General features: G+C 47.1%; 1 protein-coding gene across 1 annotated transcript; it reads right to left on the reverse strand.

Annotated features, from left to right (window-relative positions):
• Positions 1-215: 215 nt before the first annotated feature.
• On the reverse strand, positions 216-6332 carry LOC149323153 (cyclin-dependent kinase inhibitor 2A-like). The gene is made up of 2 exons (XM_089487891.1): positions 6181-6332; positions 216-2829 (listed from the first exon to the last, which is right to left on the reverse strand). Exons 1-2 carry the CDS (start codon positions 6316-6318, stop codon positions 2578-2580), a joined length of 390 nt encoding a protein of 129 aa, XP_089344017.1. The 5' UTR covers positions 6319-6332; the 3' UTR covers positions 216-2577.
• Positions 6333-16167: the final 9835 nt, after the last annotated feature.

Raw genomic sequence — 16167 nt, forward strand, 5'->3', positions numbered from 1 at the left:
TGTTAAAGTGGGGTCAAACTGGATTATTTCTGCAGTGCGGATGCATCCTGGGAGAGCTTATTTTTTACCTTTCCTGTCAATGGTGGGGAAAAGCAGAAGAACATCACAGAAGTAACACACACACACACACACACACACACACACCCTGCATAGTAATATAGCACCCCCAAGATTGTATTTATACAGCAATAAGACTGGCAGAGGAATCGTTATGAATTTTCCTACTTGCAAAAGCTTTATTCGTTTTTTTACAAAACAGTATAAACTCAGAATACAGTGAATAATGAGCACAGCAGCTAAAGAAAGAAAGGGGACTAGCAGCAATGAAAACACTCAGGATGGATAAGCGAAACATTACAAAGTTGATTAAAGGATAAAACTAACAGGCTGGAGAATTGGAGGAAATATTCAAGACATTATTAAGCAACAATGAAGCTGGATGACTGCATGTCCACTTTACATTTTTCCATGGGAAGTTCACGAAGGCAGTGGCAAACCTTGCCAAGAAAACCCCACAATAGCTTCGCCATATGTTTGAAATCACTGGAAGGCACACAACAACAATGGCAACAACAAGCTAACTGAAATCAGTACAGGTTGAGTCTTCTTTATCTGAAATGCTTGGGACCAGAAGTGTTTTAGATTTGGATTTGGGGTTTGTTTTTGGAGATTTTGTAATATTTGCATATACATAGTGAGGCGTGTATATGCTGAGAATGGTAGTTTGAAGATGAGCTCCAAGTGTATGCTCCACGTGCTTCTGATACATATGGCCTGATGGCAATTTTATACATAACGTTCTTAATTTGTGCATGAAACCAAGTTTGTTGCCCCACCAGAAAGCAAAGGTGCCACTATCTCAGCCATCCAGGTGGTCAATGCCTGGAGTATTTTGGATTTTGGGGTTTTGGAGTCTCAACCTATACTGTACTTCCATTTGGTGTTTCAGGAGAGCCCAGACTTGTTCACACAACTGCTTCAAGTCTTCAGTTTCAAAAACACCATGCAGGGGTAGCTGTGTTAGCCTTTTAACAAATCCAAACAAAAATCCATCAGTGATACCTTTATTGGCCAACCCAAATGCACAATATACTTGTTGCAAGCTTTCAAAGCTCCATGGGCTTCTGCTAATGAAACCTGCAACAAGGATATTATGCATTTCGGTTGGCCAATAAAGGCATCACTGATGGATTTCTTCAGTTTGGAGTGTCCATCCTTGCTGTTTTGAAAAGATGTTGTTGTTGCCAACTGCCTTGGAGACCACCTTGATTCTGGATGCATCCACACATGGTAGAAATAATGCACTTTGACATCACTTTGAGTGCTGCAGCTCCATCCTGTGGAATCCTGGGGTTTGCAAGCTCCTTAGCCTTCTTTGCCAAGACTGTGGAGCATGGGAGCTATGGAAGTTCAAGTGATGCATTCTTTCTACAGTGTAGAAACTACAGATGGATGAGACATCTCCAAGACCCCCTGTCCTCCCCTGCTTGGCTCCTGCAAATTCATGCCCAAATTCACCCTTAATGGAGGCCATCCACCTAGTATGCAGCCTTCCTCTTTTTGCTACTGCCTTCGACCTTTCCTAGCATTATTCTCTTCCCCAAAAAGTCTTGCCTTCTCAGGATGTTAATCTGCTGCTTGCTATCGCTTTTTATTGCATACTAGTTAGTATTATTTTAGAGATATTTCAACCAGGTAATGTTGTTGTTTTAGATTGTATGTCACTTGACAGGTTTTTATTCCTTTTTTTCTTTCTTTCTTATTTTATTTGGCCCTCACTATTTTAAGTGCTCTATAAGTAGATGATGATGATGATGATGATGTGGCCAAAGCAGGCTCTGTTTGTTCCTCTTAGCTTCTAGGGAGAGTTCAGCCCCATCTGTCCAAGGTCCTCCAGTTGCCTATCTCATTTCCCCGTGAGGTCCAAATACTGATATGTGAGTATGAGTTCCTGCATGGCAGAAGGGGGGTTGGACTAGATGGCCCTTGTGGTCCCTTCTAACTCTATGATTCTATGAGTCTCTACGACTGCAGCAAAAGGGCAGAAGGGACCCTACAAGCCACCCTTCCCAGAAGAGCATGGAGCCATGGCAGGGAAAGGGCTGTCAAGCCAGATCCTTCCTGCCTGAAATGGTGCAAGCGGGGTTCAGGGGGACACACTAAAACAAATGACAGTACTTGCCCATAGGGAATCATTGGGGAGTACTTGCCCATAGAGAATGGGCAAGCATTCTCCAATGATTCTCTATGGGCATGTAATCCCCAATGATTCTCTATGAGCATGTAATCCCCAATGATTCTCTATGGGCAAGTGTTCCCCTTTGATTCTCTATGGGCAAATACCGTCCTTTGTTTTAGTACGTCCTGCATTCAGGAAAGGAAGGGGCGCTAGGGATCACACTGCAAACAGAGGGTGGCTAAGGGAGTGCAATGGTGCCAGATCATTTCTGGGCACCTGCTTTGCAAGGATAGCTTTTCTGGGGGGTTGGAGGGGTTCAGCCAGAGTCGCAGAGTCCAGAAGGAAAGGGGATTTCTTGGAAGGCGCGAGGAATCCCCTCCCTTGCCCCCCAGGGAAGCTTAGCAGCGGGAGAGGTAGAGGGCCACCCGGCTGTGGCCGTTCTCTCGGGCCAGATCCAGCGGGAGGCGGCCCCAGCGGTCGGGAAGGTCGAGTCGGGCGCCCCCTCGATGCAGGACCTGCAGGGTCTCCAGGAAGCCTTGTCCGGCGGCATCGTGGGCCGGGAGGGAGCCGGTGGCCCGGTCCGGCAGGTTGGGGTCGGCCCCGGCTTCCAGGAGGAGGGCTGCCACTTGGGGGTTCCCCATCATCATCACCTGGAAGGGAGGCAAGAGAGGCATCGTCAGCCAGGCTCCCCCGCAGGAGCCTCCGGAGGCCTTCTGGGAGGGATAATAATAATAATAATAATAATAATAATAATAATAATAATATAGTTGTGTGTGTGTGTGTGTGTAACATCATGCCTATAAATATATGGTGCTTCTTCCCAAAGATCTAGTCCTGTTAGTCTCTAGGATCAGGATGCAGAGAGAGATCTTGGAGCCCCTTTGCGACTCTCTCAAGAAAAGAAGTGGGCAGCAGGAGCTGTCCTGGACTGAAGCCTCCTTGTGACTAGGCTGAAGCCTATTTGGAAATGCATCTGAGGAAGTAGACCTCTTCCAGGTAAACTCAAAGGCACGCCAAGATCACTCTCTCCATACTTCGTCCAGTTGCCCTGAGTTGGGATTCCTTTGATTACTCCCAGAAATCCCAATGCAATTTTTCTATTTAAAGAGAATATAGATAGTTAGATAGATAGATGGATATATGTCTATAGATATATGATGGTTGTTTCCAAAGATCTAGCCGTGTTAGTCTGTAGGATCAGCATGGAGAGAGATCTTGGAGCACATAGGGTTTTGGGGGCCATGTGGCCATGTTCTAGAAGAGTTTGTTCCTGGTGTTTCGCTGGGAATAAAGTCTTCTAAAACATGGCCACATAGTCCGAAAATCCCACCAAAAAACCCCCTATGGATGCTGGCCATGAAAGCCTTCGACTTCAGCCCCTTTCTGATCCGTTTTAAACTTCCATGGGGATGTTAACTCCCATTTTCCCAGCTTCATGGTCGTGATTTTCGTGGGTGGACAAAATTTGGAGGACCAAAATAGCAAGTTCAGTCCAAAGGACTGAAAGACACACACACACACACACACACACACAAGGCGCCCGATCCTGTCTGATCTCGGGAGCTAAGCAGGGTCAGCCTTGGTTAGTCCTGGATGGGAGACCGCCAACGAATGTTCATGGAAACCCAGTGGGTGACCTTGGGCAAGAGGTCACACTCTCTCAGCCTCCTCAGGGGAAGGCCATGGGGCAAACCTCCTCTGAAGAAATCGTGCCAAGAAAACCCCAACGAAAGGTCTCCCTCCATAAATCGACTTCAAGGCACACAACAACAACAACAACAAGGGCAACAAGCACACACTTAAAGCAAACACTTGCTTATGCGTTTATTTTTGGAGCACAACTCCTCGACTCTCTCAGATTTTGAAGTTTCTTTCAAACTCCGAATCAGTTCGGAGCGCTTCCAAACTCCGAATCAATCTCAATCCGGAGGATCGTTTAACCCTTTCCCCGTTAATCCTATATTTCTCCTTTCCCTGGAAAAATAATTCCAGCAGCAGCAGAAAATGCTGGATTTTAAAAGTTACTATGATTTCTCCCACTGATCTGTTTGTTTGTTTGTTTGAATTTGTAAAACGTTTGACAGCATCTATAGATGTTGTACCAGTTTAAAAACTTGGAAAGTAGCACGTTCTGTGTTTCTAAACTGGTAAAACCTCTGCAGCCCTTTCCATAATTTAATAAACTATCATATAATCATATATATTAATATACTACTCTTTTAATATACTATAATCTATATTCAGCAGTATTGTTACATTTGCAACTATACATTTTACTCCCAGAAATCCTACTGCAATTTTTCTTAAAAAATATAATAATAAGATGATAATAATAATAATAATAATGTGTGTGTGTGATATAAGGCCTATAAATATATGACTGTCCTTCTTGGGAAAAGAGAGCTGTTTTGAATTATTATTATTATTATTAGGCGTCAGAAGTTTTTTCCTAATATCCTTGGTGCGAAGTAGCATATAGAAAAGTTTGGGGGATATTCATAAAATATTCCTAGATTTTCGAGGTGGAGGCTGCATCTGGACCACATAAATAACGCAGTTTGACACCGCTTTAGCTGTCGTGGCTCAGTGCTACAGAGATTCCTGGGATTTGCAGTTTCGCGAGCTATTTAGCCTTCTCTCTTGTCACAATAGTGCCGCAACAAACCGCAAATCCCAGAGTCCCATAGCACTGAGCCATGGCAGTCAAGGCGGTGTCAAGCTGCATTGTTTCTGCAGTGCAGATGCAGCCAGGCTCTACTCGGAAAGAAAATATCCTCACTCAGAGAGCATTTGTGGCTTAAAGGTTTGAGAATAGGACTACGACTCTACGCGGAGACCATGGTTTGAATGTACTCCAGGATAACAAAAATCTAGGAATATTTTCCCCTGGGTGACTTGGAACAAGTCACACTCTCTCAGCCTCACAGAAGGGCTAGGGCAAGGGCAAAGCCTCTCTGAAGAAACTGGCCAAGGCGATAGGGTCGCCTTTAGTCTCTCCATAAGTCAAAAACGACTTGGAGGCACACAACCAGAACGACAAAGATCTGCTTCTCAACCTTTAGATATCTTTTATACATTAGATACTTTGATCAGGGGAATGGAATACATCGGTGGTCCTTAGGCAAGTGGCACCCTCTCAGCCCCATAAAACCCCTATAGTAGCAGGGAGACCAGATGTCCTCCTTTTCCAGGACATGTCCTCCATTACAACTTTTGGTTCAGGAAGAATTTCAAAATGTCCTCCTTTGTGAGCATGAATTTACGATTATATTAATATATTTATTTTGGAACGCCCTACATTTTTCTTGAAGGTCCAAAATTTGGCAGCGCCTTCTCCTCCTTTGTCTTCGGAACATCGGCATGATAGAAAAGGGGGAAAGGGAAAGGGAAAGAAGAAAAAGGAGGAGGGGGAGGAGGACGAGAAGGAGAGAAGGAAAGGGGGAAAAAGAAAAAGAGAAAAAGAAGAAAGAAGAAACAGGAGGAGGAGGAGAAAAAGAAAAGGAGAAGGAAAAAAGGGAAAAGGAAAAGAGCAGAAGAAAAAGAAAAAAAGAAGAAGAGAGCAAAAGAAGGAGGAGGAGGAGGAAAAGAAAAATGCAAGGAAAAGAAGGAGAAAAGAAAAAAGGGAAAGAAGAAAGAGAAAGAAGAGAAGACAAATGAATAAAAGAAGAAGGAAAAAGAAGGGAGGAGGAGAGGGGGAAAGAGAAGATGAAAAAACAAGGAGAAAAAACAAGAAGCGAAAGAAGAACGAAAACGAGGAGGAGGAGGAGGAAAAGAAGAAGAAAAAGAAGACAAAAACGAAGAAAAGAGAGAAAAGAAAAAAAGAAAAAGAGGAGAAGAAAAAGGAGGAGGCGGGAGGAAGAAGGTGTGTTCCTGGCAAAGGGGCCGTGTACTCAGATGCAAGGAGACAAAAGGTGGGCAAGAGAAGGGCCCCCTCCCAAGTCGGAGAGGCCAGGATCCTGGTCGGGACCTTTGGGACCCTGGGAGCCCCGGGGGGGGGGTACCTGGAGGGGGCTGCGTCCGAAGGCGTTGGGGGCGTTGGGCTGGGCGCCTTCCTCCCGCAGGAGCCTCCGCACTTCGGCCCCGTCGCCTCGGGCGGCAGCGCTGGCCAGGCGGTCCTCCAGGTGGGCCCTTGCTGCCATGGCCCTCTCCTCCCCGCCGGAGCCAGCAGCCAGGGAGCCTCCCTTGCCCTTGCCCTGGCCCTTGCCCTTCTCGCCCTGGTGGCTGGGCAGCCCTGGGCCCTTCTGCAGAGGAGCATGGCTCTGCATCTTTCTAAGCAAGATGAAGCCCGGGGGGGGAAGGGAGGGCCATCTGGCCCTCCCCCTGAAGGCCTTCCCCCTCCAGCTCCTCCCTTCCATCATCCCTTTGGGGGAGAGGGCTAAGAAGCAGGCCTCGCAGGCCCCTTGCGATCCAGACCCACAACCCACCCATGGCACCTTCCTTGGCCAACCCAAATGCCCCCTGCGCTGCTTGCAAGCTTTCCAAGCCCCAGGGGCTGCTTCATCAGGCGAGCCAAGCAGGAGATGGAAGGAAGGAAAACAAAACACACACAACTGGAGATGCCACTTTGAAGGCAGCTTGCGGAATTCAATTCAGGTCCAAAACACACTGCAGAAATAATCCAGTTTGAGACCACTTTAACTGCCCCTGGCTCAATGCTAGGGAATCTTAGGAACTGTAGTTTTCTGGGACATGAAGCCTTCTCTGTGAGAGACAGCACTGGTGTCACAATAAACTACACTTCCCAGCACAGTTAAAGCGGTCTCAAACTGGATTATTTCTGCAATGTGTGCTTTGGACCTTAGCATCTGAACCAGTCCAATGGCTTTGATTCCCATTCGTGCCTTTGCTTTTGCAAGGGAACATCTCTCACTACAGAAGAAAGTGGATCAATGGTTCAGGGATCAAGTGGATCAGTGTGAGTGGGTGTTGCATGCCTTCAAGACGCTTCCAATTTAGGGCAACACTATCATGGGGTTTTCTTGGAAAGATTAGTTTAGAGGGGGTTTGCCATTGCCTTCCCCTGAGGCTGAGAGAATGTGACTTGTTAAAATAGAGGTCCCTTCCCACCCATTTTCTCCTCCATTCCCTTGCCTCCAGTGTTATGTTTCAAGTTGGCATAACAGAATCATAGAGTTGGAAGAGACCCCAAAGGCCACCCACAGTAAATGATTTCCACTGGGAATTCCTCCTGCATAAATCTGCACAGAATTATAGTCCTTGGCTGACACCATAGGAAGGGTCTCAGACTTCTCATCTATCTATCTATCTATCTATCTATCTATCTATCTATCTATCTATCTATCTATCTATCCATCCATCCATCTATCTTTTTAGTATCATAGAATACTATATACTTCCAACATAGAGTTGGAAGAGACCACAAAGGCAATCCAGTCCAACCCCATTCTGCCATGCAGGAACTCTCGATCAAAGCATTCCCCAATAGATAGCCATCTAGCCTCTGCTTAAAGACCTCCAAGGAAGGAGACTCCACTACACTCCGGGGGAGTTTGTTCCACTATTGAACAGCCCTTACTGTCAGGAGGTTTCTCCTAATGTTGAGGTGGAGTCTCTTTTCCTGAAGCTTGCATCCATTGTTCCAGGTCCTAGTCTCTGGAGCAGCAGAAAACAAGCTTGCTCCCTCCTCAATATGATATCCCTTCAAACACTTAAACAGGGCTGTCATATCAACTCCTCTTCTCCAGGCTAAACATACCTAGCTCCCTAAGTCACTCCTCATAGGACATGGGAAAGTCGTCCCTTTCAAGCATTGTGGAGACCTGGAAGTCAAAACCTTCTTTCAGTCTGACTTCTTTCCTTTCCTTGCTTCCCAATTTCAGAAGTTCTGGTTGCTCATCACTAAAAACAACTCATTCTGACATTTCAGTGATAAATCCAGTGGTTGGTAGAGTAGAGGCTTTGCATCCATGGAACTCACACTGTTAATGCTGTCCTTTTTCTTCAAAAGTCTACTTTATTTTGGACTTAGCTGACAGTCTCATATTAGAACCATAGAACCATAGAGCTGGAAGGGGTCTCATGGGCTGTAGAGCTCAATGCCTGACCTCCAACTCAAGCATCCCTAGCAGACTTCTGGAGATGGAGACCCCACCACCTCTCTAGGCAATTGGTTTTATTGCTGAACTACTATGACTGTCAAGACATCCCTTCTAATGTTCAAGCTGAATCTACTCTATCGTAATTTCAAACCATTAGAACAGGTCTTACCCTTTGGGGCAGCAGAGAACAGTCCTGCCTCCTCCTCTCTGTGACAGCCCTTAGCCAATGTAGTGCAATGGTTTGAGCATTGGAATTATAAGTCTCGGAGTTGTTGCTGTTGTTGTTAACTGCCTTTCAGTCTGACTTGCACAAACCCTGTGGATGAGACATTTCCAAGATCCTCTGTCCTTCACCAATCTGCTCAGATCTTGTAGGCCCAGGTCTGTGGCCTCTCTGTTTGAGTCTAGCCATCTGGCAGGTGGACTTCCTCTCTACTGCCTTCTACCTTTCCTAGCATCGTTGCTTTTTCTAATGAGTCTTTCCTTCTCATGATGTGGCCCAAGTGCAACAGCCTCAATTTAGTCATCCTGGCTTCCTGACACAGGCTTGATCTGTTCTCAGCAATCTCCTTCAGCACCACATCTCAAATGAATTGATTTTCTTTCTATCTACTTTCTTCACTGTCTAGATCTCACATACATACATGGTAAGAGGGAATACAATGGGAACAACTTCAGTGTTTGGTTTTATATCTTTGCACTTTAGGATCATGCCCAGTTCTTTCATAGCTGCACTTCCCATTCCTGGTCATCTTCTGATTTCTTGACTGCAGTCTCCATTCTAATCAATTATTGATCTCAGGTATGTGAAATCCGTAACTATTTAGATTTCCTCATCAACAAGGATACATTTATGTAATTCTTTCATGGCCGTTATTTTTTCTTTTCTTAATGTTCAACATTAGGCCTACCTTAGCACTTTCTTTTTTACTTTTCTTTAGTAATTGGTCCAAGCCTTTGTTGTTTTCTGCTAGTAGTATAATGTCATCTGTGTATCTTATATTGTTGATAGTCCTTCCTCCTATCTTTATTCCTCCTTCCTCTGAGTCTACGCCTGTTCTGCATATGATGTTTTATGCATACAAGTTGAACAAGGAGGCTGATAGAATGCAGCCATTTCTGACCTCTTTGTCAATTGCTTTTCATGATCTATGCAGTCAAAAGCTTTGCTGTAATCTATAAAGCACACAATGATTTTCTTCTGGAATTCCCTGATGCATTCCATTACCCACCATATATTTGCAATGTGATCTTTAGTGCCTCTTCCTTTCTTGTACCTTGCTTGCACTTCTGGAATTTCCCGCTCCATATATGGTAGAAATCTTTTGCTACAGTATTTTGAACATGTAATATTCTATGAATTGCATAGAAAATTAGTGCAATGGTCCTATAATTATTGTTGACTGCACTTGTGCTGCAAAAGTAAAGTAGTTTGATACCACTTTGACTGTCATGGCTCCATCCTGCAGAATCTTGGAACTTGTAGTTGTGGCACCAGGGCTCTCTGAGAGAGAAGGCTAAATATCTCACAAAACTACAAATCCCAGAATTCTATAGCACTGAGCTATGGCAGTTAAAGCAGTGTCAAACTGCATTGTTTCTAATCTTTTGTCTCCTTTTCTTTGAATAGGAATGTAAATTGATGGCTTCCAATCTGTGGGCCACTGAAATGACCTGAAGGCACACAATTACTACTCATATTTTTGGAGCAAGTCTTGGGCTAAAAAGTTAGATCTTAATGTAATGTTTGCTTGTTCAAATGTCCCATAGATTTCATCAGAGTGTATTCCATACAATCTTTTGTCATTCTTTATTCACACCCTCAAAAATAAAAGTTAGTGATGAGGTGCAGTGAGTTAACTTTTCTTTCATTGTACCTGTTTGCATGAAGGCAGGTTTTCTTTGGCTGAACTAATAGAAATGATGGAATTTGCCAACGGTTCCCTTCTCATTCTCTTGGACTCACATAGATTATTTCCATCCCTTCTTGTAGTATTGATCAAGGGAAGTAATAGTGCTACTATATCCTGCTTTGGTCAGATCCCATCTGGAATATTGTGTCCAGTTCTGGGCACCACAATTCAAAAAGGATGTTGAGAAGCTGGAGTGTGTCCAAAGGAGGGCGACTAAAATGGTGAAGGGTCTGGAACCATGTCTTATGAGGAGAGACTTAGGGAGCTGGGTATGCTTAGTCTGGAGAAGAGAAAGCTAAGAGGTGATATAATAGCTCTGTTTAAATATTTGAAGGGATGTCTTATTGAGGACAGAGCAAGCTTGTTTTCTGATGCTCTAGAGAATAAGACATGGAGCAGTGGATGAAAAATACAGGAAAAGAAATTGTACCTCAACATTAGGAAGAACTTTCTGATAGTAAGAGCTGCCTCAGAGTATGGCAGAGTCTCCTTCTTTGGAGGTTTTAAACAGAGGCTGGATGACCATCTGCCAGGGTTGCTTTGTATATTCCTGCCTGATTGAATGGAGTTGGACTGTATGGCCCTTGAAGTATCTTTCAACTTTATGATTCTATGAAAGAAAGAAAGAAAGAAAGAAAGAATTAGAAGTCTGCTCCTCCCTTCCTATGGTCTTAGTCAAAGCCTGCAGTTCTATGCAGAATTATGCAGGAGGAATTCCTAGTGGAAAGGACTTGCAAGGAAAGGCAACAGTCCTGAGCAGAGTCCTTAGCATAGTTGGAAAACAGTTTCATTGAAAATGAGACCTTAGTTAGGAACCAAACTGAATCTGGAACACATTTGAACAAAGGGTTCTTTAGCACTCTGGAAATAATGTAGGTTAATACCACTTTAGGTGCCATAGGTGTAGAGCCAGAGTGCTGTCATGGTTTCAGTGTTGGACTAGGGCTCTAAAGACTAGGATTGGAATACTGGCTCAGTCATGTAAACCCACTGGATAACCTTGAGCAAGTCACACTCTCTCAGCCTGAGAGGATGGCAACCCCATTCTGAACAAATCTGGATGAGAAAACCCTAGGATAGGTTCACCTTAGGGTTGCCATACATTGGAAAGGACTTGAAGGCACACAACAAGTACATCTTATGGAATTCTGGAATTTGTAGTTTTACAAGGCCTTCTCTGCCAAAGCATGCTGGTGCCTTGCAAAACTACAAGTCCCAAGATTCTGTAGGAGGGAGGCATGACAGTTTAAAGTCATGTTAAATTGCATTATTTCTACAGTATAGATGCTCTCAAAGGCTCACAATAAATGAGAATCTAGTGCCTCAACGAACAAGAAATCCCAGGGTTCCACAAATCAAGAGGACTTTCCACAGATCTTAAGAGAAGCCACTAATTCCAAGGAGGTTCTAGTGAAAAAAGTCCCACCTGCCCAAACTTTAGTAAGGAAAGCATGTGTCTCCCCACCAACTGATAATGAGAGGGAGCCATCAGGCAGACCCAGCAACATCTGGGACTGCCTGAAGGAAGAGGCCCCTCCCTCCTCAACTGTCACCTCGGCCTCAGAGGGAGCCATCAGGCAGACCCAGCAACATCTTGGACTGCCTGAAGGAAGAGGCCCCTCCCTCCTTTAACTGTCATCTCGGCCTCAGAGGGAGCCATCAGGCAGACCCAGCAACATCTTGGACTGCCTGAAGGAAGAGGCCCCTCCCTCCTCAACTGTCAACTTGGCCTCAGAGGGAGCCATCAGGCAGACCCAGCAACATCTTGGACTGCCTGAAGGAAGAGGCCCCTCCCTCCTCAACTGTCACCTCGGCCTCAGAGGGAGCCATCAGGCAGACCCAGCAACATCTTGGACTGCCTGAAGGAAGAGGCCCCTCCCTCCTCAACTGTCACCTCGGCCTCAGAGGGAGCCATCAGGCAGACCCAGCAACATCTTGGACTGCCTGAAGGAAGAGGCCCCTCCCTCCTCAACTGTCATCTCGGCCTCAGAGGGAGCCATCAGGCAGACCAGCAACATCTGGGACTGCCTGAAGGAAGAGGCCCCTCCCTCCTCAACTGTCATCTCGGCCTCAGAGGGAGCCATCAGGCAGACCAGCAACATCTGGGACTGCCTGAAGGAAGAGGCCCCTCCCTCCTCAACTGTCATCTCGGCCTCAGAGGGAGCCATCAGGCAGACCCAGCAACATCTTGGACTGCCTGAAGGAAGAGGCCCCTCCCTCCTCAACTGTCACCTCGGCCTCAGAGGGAGCCATCAGGCAGACCCAGCAACATCTTGGACTGCCTGAAGGAAGAGGCCCCTCCCTCCTAAACTGACATCTCGGCCTCAGAGGGAGCCATCAGGCAGACCCAGCAACATCTTGGACTGCCTGAAGGAAGAGGCCCCTCCCTCCTCAACTGTCATCTCGGCCTCAGAGGGAGCCATCAGGCAGACCAGCAACATCTTGGACTGCCTGAAGGAAGAGGCCCCTCCCTCCTCAACTGTCAACTCGGCCTCAGAGGGAGCCATCAGGCAGACCCAGCAACATCTTGGACTGCCTGAAGGAAGAGGCCCCTCCCTCCTCAACTGTCAACTTGGCCTCAGAGGGAGCCATCAGGCAGACCCAGCAACATCTTGGACTGCCTGAAGGAAGAGGCCCCTCCCTCCTCAACTGTCAACTTGGCCTCAGAGGGAGCCATCAGGCAGACCCAGCAACATCTTGGACTGCCTGAAGGAAGAGGCCCCTCCCTCCTCAACTGTCACCTCGGCCTCAGAGGGAGCCATCAGGCAGACCCAGCAACATCTTGGACTGCCTGAAGGAAGAGGCCCCTCCCTCCTCAACTGTCACCTCGGCCTCAGAGGGAGCCATCAGGCAGACCCAGCAACATCTTGGACTGCCTGAAGGAAGAGGCCCCTCCCTCCTCAACTGTCACCTCGGCCTCAGAGGGAGCCATCAGGCAGACCCAGCAACATCTTGGACTGCCTGAAGGAAGAGGCCCCTCCCTCCTCAACTGTCACCTCGGCTTCAGAGGGAGCCATCAGGCAGACCCAGCAACATCTTGGACTGCCTGAAGGAAGAGGCCCCTCCCTCCTCAACTGTCATCTCGGCCTCAGAGGGAGCCATCAGGCAGACCAGCAACATCTTGGACTGCCTGAAGGAAGAGGCCCCTCCCTCCTCAACTGTCATCTCGGCCTCAGAGGGAGCCATCAGGCAGACCAGCAACATCAGGGACTGCCTGAAGGAAGAGGCCCCTCCCTCCTCAACTGTCATCTCGGCCTCAGAGGGAGCCATCAGGCAGACCAGCAACATCTTGGACTGCCTGAAGGAAGAGGCCCCTCCCTCCTCAACTGTCATCTCGGCCTCAGAGGGAGAGATCAGGCAGACCCAGCAACATCTTGGACTGCCTGAAGGAAGAGGCCCCTCCCTCCTCAACTGTCACCTCGGCCTCAGAGGGAGCCATCAGGCAGACCCAGCAACATCAGGGACTGTCTGAAGGAAGAGGCCCCTCCCTCCTCAACTGTCATCTTGGCCTCAGAGGGAATCATCAGGCAGACCCAGCAACATCTTGGACTGCCTGAAGGAAGAGGCCCCTCCCTCCTCAACTGTCATCTCGGCCTCAGAGGGAGCCATCAGGCAGACCAGCAACATCTTGGACTGCCTGAAGGAAGAGGCCCCTCCCTCCTCAACTGTCACCTCGGCCTCAGAGGGAGCCATCAGGCAGACCAGCAACATCTTGGACTGCCTGAAGGAAGAGGCCCCTCCCTCCTCAACTGTCACCTCGGCCTCAGAGGGAGCCATCAGGCAGACCCAGCAACATCTTGGACTGCCTGAAGGAAGAGGCCCCTCCCTCCTCAACTGTCATCTCGGCCTCAGAGGGAGCCATCAGGCAGACCAGCAACATCTTGGACTGCCTGAAGGAAGAGGCCCCTCCCTCCTCAACTGTCACCTCGGCCTCAGAGGGAGCCATCAGGGAGACCAGCAACATCTTGGACTGCCTGAAGGATGAGACTTCTCCCTCCTTTAACTGTATTTTTATTGTATTAACGATTTTACTGTACACCGCTATGATCATCGCGGAATAGCGGTCTATAAATAAAACATATTATTATTATTATTATTAAGTAGATCGTTGGAGAGGGAAAAGATGCCAGCCTCTCACTATGTAGATATGAAGAAACTATGCTTTGGGACTGGGGAGCATTCATTCGCTTCCCTGACTTCTTTCCCAACCTGCTCTAGTTCTTGTGTGTTTGGACTCCCTCAAAGGCACCAGATCTTGTCTGCTCTTGCAAGCTAAGCAGGGGGGAGAAACTGCCAACCAATACCTTATATCTCAGAAGAAGAAATGGGCACAACCACAGCTGAGTATTCCATGCCTAAGAAAGCCCTATGTAATTCATGGGGTCACCCTAGATCAACAGGCGACTTGACACACACAAATGGCCCTCAAACCATCAGATCTTATCTTGGTTGAAAACTGGATCCCTCGTTTTGAGGAGAGCCAAGAGACAAGGGCTGCATCCACAATGCAGAAATAACCCGGTTTCACTCCACTGTTGCAGCTCAATGCTATGGAATTCCGGGGCGGGGGTGTCTGTAGTTTGTTGTAGCACCAGAGTAGAGCAATGGCAGTTCAAGTGATGTCAAACTGGATTGTTTCTGCAGTGTGGATGCAGCCCAGGATGAGACAAAGGGGAGGGGGTATATAGGCCACATAGTTGATGTTTTCTTCCAACCCATCCTGTACTTTAAAGGAAAAGAAGCCCAGGAAAGTGGTGGCAATTCAAGCTAATGGGTCTAACAGGTCTAATCTTCTCTGGCTCTAGTTGACATCCACAACAGTGAAGCAGAAAAGAGAATTTGGATTTACTGGAAATCAAATTGTGGTTTCAGAATGCACTGGAGAAGCCCACCTGAAGGGTGCAAAGTTGGGCCAATGAGGCTCTCCAAAACAGTTTTGGACCAGCACCCCTCACTATTGCTTATTTTGGCTAGGCCTGATTTCATAGGCCAAAGCCATGTGGAAGACCACAACAGCCATCATAAGGACCCACCAGGGAGTCATATAAAGGCTCATAAGGAGCCAACCTTTATCAGAACAGAGACTGCACTCAAGAACATCAGAGGAAGACTAAAGAATGGGGGAGGGAAGCAATGAAAGAACTAGTGAAGAAAATCCTAAAGAGTAAAGCTATACAACTGAGCACCAAAAATTAGAACCCTACAAGCCATTGTATTCCTTATCACCATGTAGAGATGCCAGAGCTGGACAATGCAGAAAGTAGATAGGAAGAAAATCCATGCATTTGGGATGTAGCCCTGGTAAAAAGAGTGCTGAGGATGCCATGGACAAACAGATGGGTCCTTGATCAGATCAAGCCTGAAAGCCAAGGTGATTCAGCTGAGGCTGTCCTACTTTGGCCCCATCATGAGAAGACTTGCCTCACTGGAAAAGACAATCATGCTAGGAAAGGTGGAGGGATGTAGAAAGGAAGGCCACATGCTGAATGGATGGACTCCGTTAAGGAGGTCAAGGGTATGAACTTGCAGAAGTGAAGCAGAGCAGTGGAGGATAGGGAGTCTTCTTGAAGGTGTGTCTCATTCACAGAGATCGACTGGAAGATGGTCAACAACCACAACAAGGACCCATCACATCACTGCTAAAAGGGTGAACTCTCCTGTCCAGTGAAACCACCTGGGTGCTATTCAGATTAGGAGGCTGGGTTCCTCAGGCACCTGCTCAGGACAAAGCACAGCAAGACTTACTTCTGAGTCAAAGTGGAGACATTGGAGAGGGAGGCAAGGTGGAGAAGCCAAGTTGCATGATACTACGCACCCATCTCTTCCTACTGTCTCTTGGGCTTCATGAACTGAAGCTCCCAGAAGGGAGTGGCAGAAACGTTGGTTCATTCCCAGTCCTGTTGTTGTCATCGTTGTTGTTAGTTTCTGACTCTATGGTGACTCTCTCAAGGGGTTTTCTTGGCAAGTTTCTTCAGAGGGGGTTTGCCCTTGCCTTTCCCTGAGAGAGTGTGACTTG

This window comes from Sceloporus occidentalis, unplaced genomic scaffold, assembly GCF_023333645.1.
Source record: "Sceloporus occidentalis isolate IW3139 unplaced genomic scaffold, rSceOcc1.0.p SCAF_1, whole genome shotgun sequence".
NCBI classification, from domain to species: domain Eukaryota; kingdom Metazoa; phylum Chordata; class Lepidosauria; order Squamata; family Phrynosomatidae; genus Sceloporus; species Sceloporus occidentalis.

Excerpts from the sequence above, each read along its gene's own strand:
- LOC149323153 (XM_089487891.1), bottom strand. The coding sequence starts at position 6,318 with ATGGCAGCAAGGGCCCACCTGGAGGACCGCCTGGCCAGCGCTGCCGCC. Across the intron at positions 2,830-6,180 it reads TCGGACGCAGCCCCCTCCAG|GTGATGATGATGGGGAACCC; the intron begins GTACCCCCCCCC and ends CCTCCCTTCCAG.